This window comes from Rhinopithecus roxellana, chromosome 5 (assembly GCF_007565055.1).
Source record: "Rhinopithecus roxellana isolate Shanxi Qingling chromosome 5, ASM756505v1, whole genome shotgun sequence".
Classification (NCBI taxonomy): Eukaryota; Metazoa; Chordata; class Mammalia; order Primates; family Cercopithecidae; genus Rhinopithecus; species Rhinopithecus roxellana.
In genome coordinates, this window is record NC_044553.1 from 20,305,285 (window position 1) to 20,321,361 (window position 16,077).

At 43.4% G+C, this 16,077-nt stretch overlaps 1 protein-coding gene across 3 annotated transcripts in view; it reads right to left on the minus strand.

Annotated features, from left to right (window-relative positions):
• The window catches only part of IGF1R (insulin like growth factor 1 receptor), a 319,047-nt gene that overhangs the window by 73,543 nt on the left and 229,427 nt on the right, over positions 1-16,077 (minus strand). For all 3 annotated transcript variants that reach the window (XM_010382158.2, XM_010382159.2, XM_030930222.1), the window contains one exon: positions 215-527. In XM_010382158.2, coding sequence (XP_010380460.1) covers positions 215-527 — 313 coding nt within the window. The remainder of the gene's footprint in view (positions 1-214; positions 528-16,077) is intronic.

Genomic DNA, 16,077 nt, shown 5'->3' on the forward strand with positions numbered 1-16,077 from the left:
TAAAACAAACTGGTGAGGGGGGCCAGTAAGCCATGCCAATTGTTCCCAGAATCTCACCAAACATTTAAGGTAAGCCAGCCCTCTCAAACTGACCCACCTCAGTTAACTTCCTGAGGGTTGCACCCAGATGAAACAACCAACAGTCTACTTTTCTGTGCCAGGGTGGCAGGTGGAGTGGGGACGGGTAGTGACCACATGTGTGGCCACGACTGACCTCTGGCTGCCGTTGCGGATGAAGCCTGAGGGGCACTCCTGCATGCACTCGCCGTCGTGGATCACGAAACCCTCGGAGTCGCTGCTCTCGGCGCTGAGGATGTTGGCGCAGAAGTCACGGTCCACACAGCGCCAGCCCTCAAACCTGTAGGTGTTGGGCGGGCAGGCAGGCACGCAGACACCGGCGTAGTAGTAGTGGCGGCAAGCTACACAGGCCGTGTCGTTGTCAGGCGCGCTGCAGCTGCCCAGGCACTCGGGGTGGCAGCACTCGTTGTTCTCGGTGCATGCCCTCTTCCCACATGCGCTCGGGCACACTGTGGAGACAGAGGAGAGACGGAGGTGAGACCAGGCAGGGTCAGCACTGCCTTCTCTGGCCCTGGCCAGCATCCTTCTGGGTCATTCACTGCTACCACCAGCACCAGATCGCTCACTGAGGAGACAATACAAAAACACACTACGAAATCCTCTCCCCAACCACTGTCCTTTCAACCCACTTAGACCTGCAGAGAGTAAATATATTTAAAGTTCAGCCGGTCCTAGGAACTCCTTGTTTAGGACAAACCATTAGCTTCTGTGATCCTGATCCTCTCTCTTCCCATCTGTAAAATGAGGGAGATAATACCCACTTTTGAAGGTTGCCTCAGGCATGGGTGAGCCAGTAGAAGCCCTACAGGGACCCTATGGTTCATTAGTAATTTAAAAGGTATTGTGTATGCTCACTTTGCATTTCAAATATGTTCCTTACTGAAAACTCTTTTAAAGTCTTAGTGTGTAGAAATGCTTATTTTGAAAATGATTAAACTACACTTATAGTAAAGATGATAGCATTCAAAATGACTTCAGGAAAATTTCTGTTGGCTTAGATGATATCAAAGGTGTTACCCCAAATAAGCCATGATATCCTAACCTGTAAGATGACCAAGAAGTCACCATGTCTGAGGGTCATTCTCAAGTCCAAGAACATGCGTTTGTTACAGGAAAGGGGTCCTGACCCAGACCCCAAGAGAGGGTTCTTGGATTTTACGCAAGAATAATTCAGGGTGAGTCTATAAACTGAGACCAAGTTGATTAGGAAAGTAAAGGAACAGAAGAACGGCTACTCTACAGACACAGCAGCCTGGAGGGCTGCTGATTGCCCATTTTTATGGTTATTTCTTGATGATACGCTAAACAAGGGGTGGATTATTCATACCTCTCCTTTTTAGACCATATAAGGTAACTTCCTGATGTTGCTATGGCATCTGTAAACACTCATGGCGCTGGTGGGAGTGCAGCAGTGAGAACGACCACAGGTCACTCTCGTCACCATCTTGGTTTTGGTGGGTTTGGGCCAGCTTCTTTATTGCAACTGTTAGATCAGCAAGGTCTTTATGACCTGTATTTTGTGCTGACCTTTAATCTCATCCTATTACTTAGAATGCCTTAACCGTCTGGAATTCGGCCTCTTTTTACCTAGCTCCTATTCATGATGGAGTTGCTCTGGTTTCAATGCCTCTGACAGGTGGGTGAGTAGTATCTCTGAGCCCACGGAACCACAGGATATTAGAAGCAATCTCCTCTAAGCCTCTTCATGTGCTAAAGTTAAATCAGTGTCTAATAACCACAGATCCATGGTGTACATCCCAAATAGATGAGTTGGCATTTATTTCCATAACAATGCTGTCATGATCACACTCTGTGGGCTGTTAGTCCTACTTGTAAATTAAGTATAAATCAACAAAATATGAAATCTGGTTTGCATTATACATTTCCTACTTTATCCTCAAATTGGAAAATAAAAAATTATTTAAATGTGTATGTTTTTGACTCTGACCTGCAATACTGAGTGGAGATTCTAGAATTCGTTTTTTCTTGTAATAAAAATACATGATGAAAAAAATCAGAGATCACAAACGAGAGAATATAGAGAACAAGTAAGTCCACGTACCCACAAGTGACTCCTTTATTAATATCTTCATGCAAACCTTTCCTGGTCCTTTCTTATGTATGTACATGGACATATAAATACAAGTATCTATAAAAAGGACAAGCCATTCTGAAAGTTTTTTTTCTTGGCACAAAAGATTGTGAATTCCACAAACATTTAACAGCAGTACTACATCCCATTGTAGACTGTATCGTAAGTTACACCTATTCCCAACTATAAGATATTTCCTTTACTTTTTATTATTGCAATCAGCAAAGCAATCTTCATGAGCACCCTTAACATTTCGTTCGGATCAATTTCCAGAATTCATCTTGTTGGGTTAAACTGTCCTCTAGAAAGTTTGTACCAGTTTATATACCCACGAGTTGCCTCCAAGAGTTCCTATCTCGCTGCAAATAAGTGAACTTGAAAACAGATATCAGAACTTGGACATGCAAATAAACAGTGTCACCTCTGAAGAAAATTGCTGTGATACTGTCAAGTTTAAAATACTTTTGCAACTTTCTCTTTTGAAGTCATCCTTTGACAGAAACAACAGGTTGCCTTCCATTATTTATTCTTCTTATCGTTTTCAGTAACTTTTAGTTGGGAATATTGCCATCCAGTTGCAGACTACATCTCCCAGTCTTCCTTGTAGCTAGAGGTGGCCCTATGACTTAAGTTCTGGCCAGCGAGATATAAACAAACTTTTTGACTGGAACTTCCTGGAAGACTCCTGAGAACAGAGAGGGCATGGCCATCCTCCTCCTTGCTGGCTGGAATGCAGTAGTAATGCTTGGAGCTCAAGTACCAACCTTGGACCACAAGGTGAAACATCAAGAATGGTGAAGCATGGTAAAAGGAACTTAGTACCTCACGAGAGTGGGGTCGCTAGGCTAACTTTGGACTGCTTACTCCAGACATCATTAGATGCAAGAAAATACACTTTTATCTTGTTTCAATGACTGCTATTCATATATGCAACTGAACTAATCCCAACTGAGACACGTCTTCAGAGCTATCTATAAAGTAAAGAAGAAACCCATTCCTGTCAGTTTATGCCATTTTGTTGATAAGGATTGGCTCTCAATGACTCCAGACTATTTCCAAAAACTAATCTAACCCACAAGTAATAAGGAGCTACCCATCTATGATCACATCAAAAAAGTATGCATTTTATGAGTTCCTAAAATGTTGGGATATATATGCTGTCTGACAAGGTGACTTTCTTAAAGAGGATAACACAAATTTGAATTTACAAACCTAGCATATTTGCTGTAAACACACACACACTCTCTCTATCATCAAGCCCCCACTTGAAGACAGTTAATAATTTCAAATATATCCATTACAGAGGTGACGTCAAGGTCCAAGATCTAAAGACACAATGAAATTGGGTATCCCAATTTCATGTGTTTAAACTGGTAACAACAGAATATAATTCCATCTATTCTTCATCTATTCATTTAGCAACTATTTAATGTGTGCTGCACCTGTGTGCCAGAGAAATGCACGCAGGACCAGTGCCAATCCTGTCCCCAAGGAATGGACGACACAGCAAGTACAGGAGTGAGTGTAGCTGCCTGGTGTTTCCTGGACTTCTGGGTGCTGGGGAAGGTTTTGTGGAGTTGAAAGTGGAAAGATGAGCAAGGGAGGAATAAAGAACATGGTAGGCACAATCACATGTAAATGCTTGTAAAAGCAACAGGGTCACTATGGGTGCAAGGGCTGGGTGTTAATGAAGAAGGCCAGGGACCACTGCTCAGGGAGGCACCGAAGGCCTGTCCAAAAGGGTTTAGCCCAACTGTGTATAATATGAAACCATGGAGAGTTTTAGGCAAGGGAACAACATGGCCAGATTTTCGTATCAGAAAGGTTACCTGGCAGCAGTGCAAGGGGCATGATGATCAGAGAGGATAGGGCTGAAAGGAGAGAGGGACCAGGCTGGAAGAGAGCAGACTTCCAGCCTATGTTATTCCCACAAAATTCACGTCGTATAATAGATCTGTGAGGTTCAATAAAACTGGCTAGAGAAACAACTCTCACATTCCTGCTCATCAGGCGTGTGCCAGCTGTATTAAGAATACACCCATCTCGGAGCACTGAAGTCCCTGGAGGTTGCTCTTCAGACATCACCATCACCATGCTTTGTCATTAGAGGAAGGAAACACTGATTGAGAATCTTACCGTCATCATCAGAGACTAACTGGGGGGACCAACATCTACTTGCAGAATCCCTTTCCCTGACAATTTAAAGAAAACATTACATAAAATGATGTGTAATAGACATTAAGATCAAGTAGCTATTAATGCAATAGTAATAACTCAAGAATGTTGAAAAGAACAGAAAAATGTCCCTCTGCACTTGCTTGCAAATGGTTATACCTAAATATCAATGTCGGGCTTTTCCAGGATGAGAAAGAAAGAAAGAAAAAAAAACTTGACAAAGTACTTGTAGACATATTCTGCATTTCCCACACATCTGAACAGTGGTCCCCTGAAAACTCCCAAAGGAGTGAGTGAAATTGTATCATCCAGTCAGTCAGTTCGTGCCACAACCAATATACAGGCTGGGGAAGTCGGGTTTGTTTCGGTGGTGGGAGCTATTTCTGAAGGAACTTCAGTAAAACCAACCAGGAAAAATCATTTTCTTTATATACAGAGCAACTTCTTAAAGGGATCACAAATCAAGGGATTCCTTTGTGTTAAATGATGCAAACTATGCATAAACACATGCTCTATGCGGGAGTAGCAATGGAATGTGATGGGGAGAAAAGGGGAAGGTCAAAAGGAAAGGTGATGTGTTTGTTAGAGGACGAACTGTGTCAATAAGCATTGCTCCAGAGATGGCCACCATGCTCCCCTCACTGAAGCACAACCTGAAAGAATCTGGGAGGCAAGCAAGAGAACTCGAGCAAGTGCGGGATTAGAGTCCTGGAGCCAGCTCCAGAAGCCCGCTGTAAATTTTGTCTCATCTCAATGTATATAAATATTATTAGTGTACAGGACCATTAAGGGATTTCTTGAAAAGCCCCGGGCAGTGTGTCTCGCCAGCAGATGGATGGCTGTTCCATGTGAACGCCAAAACTGAGAATTTCATCTAGTACCAAATTTCCATTACAGCACTATGGGGGAAAGGAAGGGACCCTCTTCTCTGGCTTCTATGAATAAACACACTGAGTGCGATTAAAGGCATTTCAGCTTTTAAAAATACGAGGAAAGCAGAAGCTGCTATAAACTAACAAATATACAGAGAAAAAAGCAAACTGATTTTGCCCATGAGATCTTTCTATTCCTTGGAATTCTTAGTGACCAACAATAAAAACAAAGGCCCATCTAAACTGCTGGAAAAGCTAACAATATGTCCCACATCCACCGCTAAAAGGATTGGTTCAGGGTCGCGATCACATTAAAAACGAGGCACTGCATTTAAAAGCTCGTTCTCTTCATTTTTTTTTTTCCTTGGGGGGAGAGGAAAAAGAGTCACACGCATCAGCCTTTAACTCTCTCCTTCTCCAGAGTCCTTGAATGTATCAAATTATTTCTAGAGTTTTTAAAAAAACCATTTGTTTTTGTTCTTGCCAGAGTTTTTTTTTAAAAATAATCATTAATTTGGAGAAACCATTTTTAAAAGCACACCATAGGCCGGGCGTGGTGGCTCATGCCTGTGATCCCAGCACTGTGGGAGGCCGAGGCAGGCATATCACCTGAGGTCAGGAGTTCAAGACCAGCCTGCCCAACATAGCGAAACCCCATCTCTTACTAAAAATACAAAAATTAGCCAGGTGTGGGGGCACGTGCCTGTAATCCCAGCTACTTGGGAGGCTGAGGCAGGAGAACTGCTTGAACTCAGGAGGCGGAGGCTGCAGTGAGCCAAGATGGCACCACCGCACTCCAGCCTGGGCGACAGAGCTAGATCATACCATTTTACTCCAGCCTGAGGGACAAGAGGGAAACTCTATCTCCAAAAAAAAAAAAAAAAAAAAAAAAAGATAACCTCTTCACAAGGAACAAAACATGAAAGGGGGGGTCACTTGGCCATACAATATTTTACAATGCAAACAATTTTATCCGCGATAATTTCTAGAGGAAAGAACTTATTTCTGTAGATGTTCAAATAAGGTAAAGCTTCTGAATCAAAATACAGAAGCGTTTAGGGCCATCTCAGCTGTTTTTGGGTTGCCCTAAGGGACACACCGCTGTTCCATATAAACACAGGGAGGCTTTCCCTAGCAGGCATGCATCCTTATGCAGGAGTATTAACTGCTCCTAACTTCATGAAAGTGAGCTTCAACCTCCAAAGTGCATCAGAGAGACACACATGGTCCAAAGAGATTTTATGATTTTCTTGCCTTGCCAGGAGAGGAACTGACCATCAGACAACACAAGGAGGAGAAGGAAAGGGAGAGGAGGGGAGGGCAAGCAAGGGGCTCTAAGTAAACTGACATACAGGGTCCTCCCCCAGTCCGAACAGAAGTCCACCCAGGCCATGGGCATTCTTCTCCAGAAAGGACTTAGCTCAGCTGAGGGAATGAGAAAGGCTTCTTTCGATTTTAGCAGTCAGGCCTCAGGTATGTTACACCCTATAGACCTGGCAGGTTCAGGACTCAGCCCAGCCCTCCCAGGGCTCACAGCCTGAGGACAAGCAGTGGGAATATGAGCCAGTAGCAAGCAAAGGGCAGATTAGGGCTGCTTGCCAGGGGAAGGGAGTTCCAGGCCAAAGATGGAAAAGTGAGTAGGAGCTAGCAGGTGCATGGGGATGTTGGCAGAGCCGACAGAGAGTGTGGGCCAAGAGAAGCAAAGGTAACAAAGAAAACCTCGGCACGACTGAAGGATGGAAGTACTGGGGACAGAGGGGAGGGGAGACTGGGAGGAAAGATGGTGTGCCCCGAGGTAGGAGAGCCTGGAACAGTCTTTTAATCCAGCAACAGGAGTTTGGACTACTCTTAAGAGGAAAAAGACTATTTTAAGCAGGAGGCACATGATCAGATGTGCATTTTAGCCACAGCGACCCAGATCAAGTGCATATGAGGAAAAGCAGGGTAGATTCAAGATATGTCCAGGACCATCTGGAAGGGTACAGAACCTTTTTTTTTTTGAGACGGAGTCTCGCTCTGTCGCCCAGACTGGAGTGCAGTGGCGCTATCTCTGCTCACTGCAAGCTCCACCTCCCGGATTCTAGCCATTCTCCTGCCTCAGCCTCCCGAGTAGCTGGGATTACAGGCGCCTGTCACCACGCCCGGCTAATTTTTTGTATTTCTAGTAGAGACAGGGTTTCACAGTGTTAGCCAGGATGGTCTCAATCTCCTGACCTCATGATCCGTCTGCCTCGGCCTCCCAAAGTGCTGGGATTGCAGCCATGAGCTACTGCGCCCCGCTGGGTACAGAACTTTTCTTTTGAGTGGTACAGAAAGATTAGCTCAGTCTGGGATGTTGTTTTTGTGTACACATCCAAACGGAAATGGCCTGGCGTGCAGTTTGTATGGATGCAATCAGGCGCAATCTGAGCTGGAAATGTCCTGAAGTGTGGTCAGCAGATGGATGGAGAGGGGATTGTGGGTGGGGTGTGGGGGAGGTCTGAGGATGCCCGGGGGACCCAGGACAGATCCCAGCACACACTGTGGCCAAGGCTACCACTGTTCACAGGGGCCTAGCAACCCCCAGCAGAGTCTTCACTCCTTTAGAATACCCCACTCCTTTAAAAGAAATGTGCTCCAGTGGATTACAGTATATTCATCTGTGAATTCCCAGACCCATGTTTCACCCTTCTCTCTCCCCAAGTCTAGGTAACAATAATAATGTATTTGTGGAATTATCTGGAGCCTTGTGAACATGGTACCGAGGGCCTAAAGGCAAAGAGCTTTCAACCAAGGGTTGGTCCTTGCTGCCTTCTGTCTGGTCTTCAAACTAACCAGAGTGACAATAAAAAGAGCCCCTCCCTCAGGGGCTACTTAGGAAGCCTGTGTGCCCTGCTGCTTTTCCAGGGAGGCAGAGGCAGCCCAGCAAACACTTTCGACAGAAAGGATATCTTTATTTCCAACACCCACGAATGACCGCAGAAGGGCTCAGGGAGCCCATGGCTGGCACAGGAGGAGGACAGCCTGGCCAGCCTGGACAGCCAGGCGCTGAGTCCACTCAGCCGACAGGTGTGCCACCATGCTCTCACCTCGTAAAATAATCTTCAATCAGCCCTCGCCTCTGTCCTCTCACACATACTACTCTCCACCCCTATCACCACAGTGAAGAACAGAGTGATGGTGAGCACAGGCTTCTCAGGCTCAGAGAGCCACTGTATTGTACCTCGGCATATTAATTTGAAGTTCTCTAAACAAGTCTGCTAGTCTGGAAAAGGAAGCTTAGTTGAAAATGCTTAGATCCATGAGGTAAAACCAAATGCTGCACATACACACAGTAAAGAAATATTTTCTCAAAATGAAGACAAGAGGATTCTGTCAAGCTTCTGGTCATCCTAAGGAATGGTTAAAGAAAAACCCCACTGAGCCACTGCCTAGAGATTCCAGGAAGAGTTTAAAACAACTTCCAAACAGGTTTCTGCCTGGAGCTGCAGCCATTATGCAGAAGCAGCTATGCATGGCAAAAGAAAGCTCAAGTGGCAAGCTCTGTGTCTTAAACATTCACAAAAGAAAATCACATCGGCAACATGTCTCTTCTCAATGCCAAAAAGAAACAACCTCATTCTAGAGAAAATATCCCACTACAGTAGTTAGACCCAGAAGAAACACTTTATGGTCAGAATGGAAGATATCACAGTTTGTCTGTCTGAACCTAAATAAAAAGGTTTTCAAGAGAACCAGCGTTTTGGGGGTGCACCCAGGAGCACACAGAAAGGTACACCCAAACAGAACTCTCAGTGTGCATGGCACGGCTGGTTAGTCACAGGGCTGGACCACACCTTTCTGAACCTGTTAAGACAGAAGGCCTGAAAGCTCTCATTTTCTCCCAAGTCCAGTGTGTGCAAGGAGATCTTGCAGTCTTTGAAAGGGGTTGATTTTGAGTCTGCTGTCTTCCTAACAGGAAGAAGCCTAGACAAGGGTGAACTTCCTAAAGTACTAGGGTATACAGAAGGGGCAAGGAGTTACGTATTTTCACCCCTCGTCACTGTCCCTGTTCACTCTCTTCTACATTCCAGTCCCTCTGAGGTGACACTGGGTTGCAGGACTGCTTTACGACATGCAAAAACAGGCAAGCAGCTTCTAGGGCCATGTTTACCAGCCCAGTTACTTGGCCCAGTTTACCAGCAACAAGTACTTATGCAGTCCTTTCTCCCTTTCATCCAATCACAGATTCTTAGATTTGAAGAGAAATTTACAGTTATCCATCGCATACTGATCTAAAGCACTTCTTTACAAAAACCTGGGTGACCCTTCAAACAAAGTCTAAGGGAACTCATTACTTTCCAGGAAGTGCTACTCCACTGCCAGATAGCACCCATCTCGACCAACTTCCTCCATACACATATTAAAAAGGCACTTTCCTGTACTGGACCCTCCTCAGCCCTCATGCAGGCGTCTGACACACAGGGGAAGTGGGTGCTGCTTTGTACAGGTCAGACTTTCAAACAATATTCCAAAATGATGGTCATGGCTTCCCTCTGAAGACCTTACTCAGTCACCACTCATGCAACATGCCCCAGACCTATTCTAACAGTACAGAGGCAGTCTGAACAGTGTAGAATATGACAGAACGAAAAGACAACAATGCTCTTTTTCGCCCAAAGCAGCTTGCTTGCAGTTTCTCTGTATGATCTTAAGAATAACTATCATCAAACATAGCTGGCTCACTCTGAGCTTCTAGTCACCTGAAATTCCTAGGTCTTCTTGTTCAGAGAAACTACTCAAATCTCTACTATATGAATGTAATTTATACTGGAGATTCTGAATACAGGACTCTGTATTAATATACAGTTAATATTCACTAAGTATATTCCATGTGCCTTGCAATACATTAAGCATCTCACATACATTTCTGCATTTAACTTAATCCCCCTAATGATCACAAGGGGGCGGTATCATTATCCTCATTTGTAGATGACCAAGTGGTGGAACCAAGAGCACACAGCTGTTGAAAACTGCAAACCTGGGCTTGGAACCCAGATCCTCCTGATTGCTGATTGCAGCCTCTTTCCCCACTGTGTTTATGGTGGTATGTGGTTGCAGCATGTCTCTATTGTCTAAAACGAAGGGGCGGCCAGGCACAGTGGCTCATGCTTGTAATCCCAGCACTTTGGGAGGCGGGTGGATCACCTGAGGTCAAGAGTTCAAGAGCAGCCTGGTCAACATGGTTAAAGCCTGTCTCTACTAAAAATACAAAAATTAGCTAGGTGTGGTGGTACGCCCCTGTAGTCCCAGCTACTCGGGAGGCCAAGGCAGGAGAATTGCTTGAACCTGGAAGGCGGAGGTTGCAGTGAGCCGAGATCGCACCACTGCACTCCAGCCTGGGCAACAGAGTGAGACTCCATCTCAAAAATAAATAAATAAATAAATAAATAAATAAATAAATATTTAAAAAAATAATGAAGGGCTATGGGAGTTCATCTCACGCTACTTTTCCATTTGAGCATGCATCCAAAAAGACAGCACCCTTTTCTCCGCCACACTAAGAGGTGTACCACTTAGTCTGAAGGACAAAACCCAGGAAATATGACACTCTGGAAAAGAGTCAGGCATCCAGGTGATGCTAAGGAGATAACATGAACCCACTAAGGCCTTCTTTATTTATTGAGTTCCAGCAAATGGAGCCCTCAAGGACTCCATTTTTTTTCTTCTCTGCAGAAGTGTGCACGCAGAGTTTTCAGTCTTGCTGAGCTACATGAATTGATGAAGAAAATAAACTCTCATTATCTAATCTCATTAGTAAGACTTGTTTGGGTAGAACTGGCTCTGTGGGTCATTGAGTCTTTCTGGGTCTTGTTGTTCTATCTCCTGATAGTACAGTCATTTATATATATGGTTATATTTGCCCTAAGGAACATGCTGCAGTAACTGCCTCTGATGAGAGGAGCTTCTGCTTCAGTTGTTGCAATTGAGCAGTGACCCTTGCTGATAAACCTGTGGATTTTGGTATCTGTGGGAGGTCCCAGAACGAATCCCCCATGGGCATCAAAAGAAAACTGTCTATGGTACCAGTATGATATCTTACAGGCTGTCAAGCTTGTGAAATTAAAGAACAAAGTCTGTTGTGGAGAACAAGAAAAAATGTAGTTCTACGCACGCCATCCCCTTGGTGGTACATATAATCAAGGCTCACAGAAATATTCAAGTTCCAAGTAGATTCTCACTGCCTGGGACAGAAGGCATGCCACAAGGTTTGGCTGCTGAATGTATCTGTGAACACTTAATTAATGAGCAAAAGAAATAATTGTCTGACAGTGCCCATTGGATCACTTAAGCCTCCGGAACTCCGGAACCAACATGCAACACTGGGCAGAGTATTAAGAAAAAAGAAAAACAAACAAACACCACAAAAAGGGCAAGCAAGAAACCAGAATGAGGAAAGTTATAAATAGCATCGTTGTTAAATAGAGGTTTTGAGAGCTAATTAGTAAGGGTGAAGAGAGAGAAGCCGTCAATTAACACAAAGCAAAGAATTAACACAAAGGCTGAGAAGGAGGCTCAGGAATCGTCCTCTAGCTGGGCTGTTGGGATGGTATAGGTTATATGATTTCCCCCTTCCTTCACACATTTTTTACAACAGCTTTACTGAGATCTAATTCACATACCCTATAACTCACCCATTTAAAGTGTACAATTTGGTAGCTTTTAGTATATTTACAAAGTTGAACAAACACCACCACAATTAATCTTAATATTTTTATCACCCCAAAGAAAAACCCAACATTCATTAGCCATGTTTCCCATCCCCTTTCCCTAGGCAATCACTATTATATTTTCTGTCTCTATAGATTTGCCTATTCTGGACATTTTACATGAATGGAATCAGACAATAGGTAGTGTCTTTTGTGACTGGCTTCTTTTACTTAGCATAGGTAATGTTTTCAATATTTATTTCTGGTGTGGCATATATCAGTACCTCCTTCCTTCTTCTTTTCCTTCATAAATTTTGACTTTCATGATTCATATCATGGGAAGATTAGCCCTGTAAACCTTTCTATTAATGTGTAGTGATAAAATCACAGGTACACTGGTCACAGGTTGGTGGAGAGAGGCCCTTCTGGATCTCAGAATCTATCTGCATTCTAGATTTATTTGAAAGGAAAAAGGATTTGGTAACTCTATCAAACTGACTAAATTGTGCCATTCTTTGATACCAGGAAAAAAGAGAGACATCCAATCTGTCAGGGAATGTTCAACCCCCGTGAGCCTCCCCTCTGCTCCAAGTCAGCAGGACACCTGCTCTAATGAGGGAGAATAAAATAATGGAATGAGCCTCATCTTTACAGAAATGCCTGGCAGAGGAACTGGATGCTGTATCACAGAAAGCCTCCTTAGATGGCAGTAAGGGAAAAGCAAAGGAATAAAGTCCAGGCCGGGCGCGGTGGCTCAAGCCTGTAATCCCAGCACTTTGGGAGGCCGAGACGGGCGGATCACGAGGTCAGGAGATCGAGACCATCCTGGCTAACACGGTGAAACCCCGTCTCTACTAAAAAATACAAAAAACTAGCCGGGCGAGGTGGCAGGCGCCTGTAGTCCCAGCTACTCGGGAGGCTGAGGCAGGAGAATGGCGTAAACCCGGGAGGCGGAGCTTGCAGTGAGCTGAGATCCGGCCACTGTACTCCAGCCTGGGCGACAGAGCGAGACTCCGCCTCAAAAAAAAAAAAAAAAAAAAAAAAAAAAAAAAAAAAAAAAAGGAATAAAGTCCAATATTAAGAAGGGGCTGGGTGTGGAATTTGACCTTCTACTTCTTTTACTATCACCGCATTTTTATAAAACAATATTCTTTTAAAAAATATTCTAGTGTACTTTGAAATCATCCCCAAATTCTTTCTTTTAATCTCATATTCAAAGCCCATTTATAAATTTGGGAAAGAGAGATAAGCTATAATGGTAACAAAAAAAAAAATCAAGGACAAAGGCAATGGAGTCCAGGCTGGATGGGCCTGCTCCGGCGTCCTGGCACGAGGTCATCATGGGCCAGGTTTCTTCACACATGGACATACAGTGTCTCTCTCACAACCCATATCCCCCGCATCTTTTTTTTTTTGAGACAGAGTCTTGCTCTGTCGCTCAGGCTGGAGTGCAGTGGCACAATCTAGGCTCATTGCAACCTCCACCTCCCGGGTTCAAGCAATTCTCCTGCCTCAGCCTCCCAAGTAGCTGGGATTATAGGCACCCACCACCACGCCAAGCTAATTTTTTGTATTTTTAGTAGAGATGGGGTTGGTTTCACCGTGTGAGTCAGGATGATCTCGCTCTCCTAACCTTGTGATCCACCTGACTTGGCCTCCCAAGGTGCTAGGATCATAGGTATGAGCCACTGAGCACGGTCTTTTTTTTTTTTTTTTTCTTTCAGGAGTCTTTCACAAATAAGAGAAATCACTGCAGAATGGGTGACTATTCTGCAACTCTTCCCAAGTGCTGTGAGCAACAGGCATATGTACATAAAGACACCCATCACTTAATACTGCCTGTCACAGATACTTAAATGGACAGGGTGGAAAAAATATCCTTTTCACACACTTTAAAGTTACTTCAAGTTATTTTAAATTTGGAACTGTTTGTATATTCCTTATAAGTTTATAAAACTCACACTGTCCCTCCATGACTAACTAAAGTGGAATTGAGAGAGTATTCTATATTTATAACTTGACCGGTTGTTCGTGCTTACAGCCCTATTTCCATTCTCTGTTACTGTACACAGAGTTATGTGAGGTATTGTGGGCTCCTAAATGTTGCTGATTTCCTAACAAGGCAGGCCTGTGTCCCATAGGGACAAACTGGGGACTGTTTTGACCAAGTGGAGGCCAAGCTCAGAGGGAGAGGCCTCCAGCTTTGTGGTTTTGGCTGCATTTCCTAAAACCAGTGTTAGGGCCCACTTCTGGGCAATTACATGGCTTACTGGTGTTGACCAAAGTATCAATGCTACCGATACACTGTCTATTACACATACCCTTAGAAGCTCAGTGTTACACAGCTGGAGCTGCAAATGTCACTTCTGCCCATTTTGGTAGAAACTGTTAGTCCAAAAGGTGTAATATTTCAAACACCTATGCAAAAGCCCCTGCCACACACATAATCATTTATATCAACATAATTTAAATGACTAAACTGAAGACAGCCACTTGTAGGGAAATTACTATTTAGAGAAGAGTATGCAATGTTTCGGATAAAATTTTGTCAACAGCAGCAGAACTATTTACCAGGACACTGTGATAAATGTATGAGGTACCTGGGGAGGTAGATTTTTTTGTAGTACCTGTGGAACTTAGATTTTTATCTGCACACCTGTATATGCAAATCACAGTGAAGCCTCTTCACAGGTGCTGAGTAAATTGAATGAGAACAGCTCCTCCAACGCCACCTCCTTAGTAGGATACACACCTATTCAGTGACCTCACAATTTCGCACAATCACTTGTGAAAAGTCTCTTTTTAAAAATGCTTCTAGAGGCTACGGCACATTCTTTGACAGAACCTCAAGAGGAGCAAATTTTTGGAAAAAATGGCGCTAGTGCCATTTTTCTTTCTTTCCTAATGTCAGAAGCGGAAACAGGTATCTCATTTCAATTCTGTGGCTGTTGGTGAGGCTGGATTATCTGTTTCACACATCTGGTCATCTGCATTACCTCTTGCATTAACTTCTCTTCATGTCCTGGGTCCATTTTCTTCCTTGGATCTTAAGTTTGTATTATATATTTAAATTTGAGCTCTTAAAGAAGTACATGCTTTCTAAACGGAGCATTGTGCCTTTAACACTTTTGTTTTAGATGGCTTGGTGATAAAATGCCTTTATGTGTAAGTCAGTTTCTTTCTCTCCCTCTGGGTCCCTCTCCCTGTCATAATTAGATCTGCCAAGAAGCATGGACAGCAATAGCTACAGATCAGTAACCTTGAAACTTGTTCATTTCTTACCTTTCCAGCTTCTCTGGTCACCTCTCCTTTGATCTGGTTACTTCCTGATGGCACACTTTTGGACTTGTAAACATTTATTATAGAGTATACATTATGCTCAAATGCTACACTACTCTTTTCCATCATCAAATCTGACTACTGGCCTTATCTCCTGAAGTTAAAGTACCTTTTACACTGTGCAGAAATCACAAGAGATCAACTAGACTTTCAAAGTAAACTCTTCTCCAGGATGGAGAGCGGAACAGAGTATCCCAGATAATCACACATTCTGGTTAACGGAATTACCACAGAAGCCTTATGAGAACCAGTTTTTTTTGGGGGAACTGTACCAAAGAACACTCCCACCTTCAAAAATATATGGAACTTATATTTAATCTATCTGATGATTCAAAAGTGCCTCGAAAAAAATACAAATGCAAAACTATCATCTTTGGAATGTTCTCGCAGAGATTACTACTAAAAACAAAACCCAGACCCTTGCCATTCCCACAAAATTCTGTTGGCTCATATTTTATTTTGCTTAGTTTTTATTTTTGTGGGTGGTAGAGGTGGTGGTAGTGGGGCTGTGCACTTGATAAAAACATACCAACCTTGCCAGAATGCATTAAAAGTGCTAAAATCCCATCTTGGCAGTACAAATCCAATCATATTGGCAACTCTCATTTCCTCAATTTCAACTAGGGAAAAAAATCTGACCCCATACTTTATAAAATGTGGATGAAGGATTTCAAAGTTCAAAACTCTCTCTTTTTTTTTTTTCTTAACTCTTAACAGTTTTCTTCTTTTTGTAGATGATAGGTAAAACTGGGTTCAAATGAAGAACACAGACATCCCATGAGTAAAATCCTATTTGAAAGAGTGAATTTCATCTGTAAATGCCCAATGGAGATGGCCTTCCAGAAACCTTCTG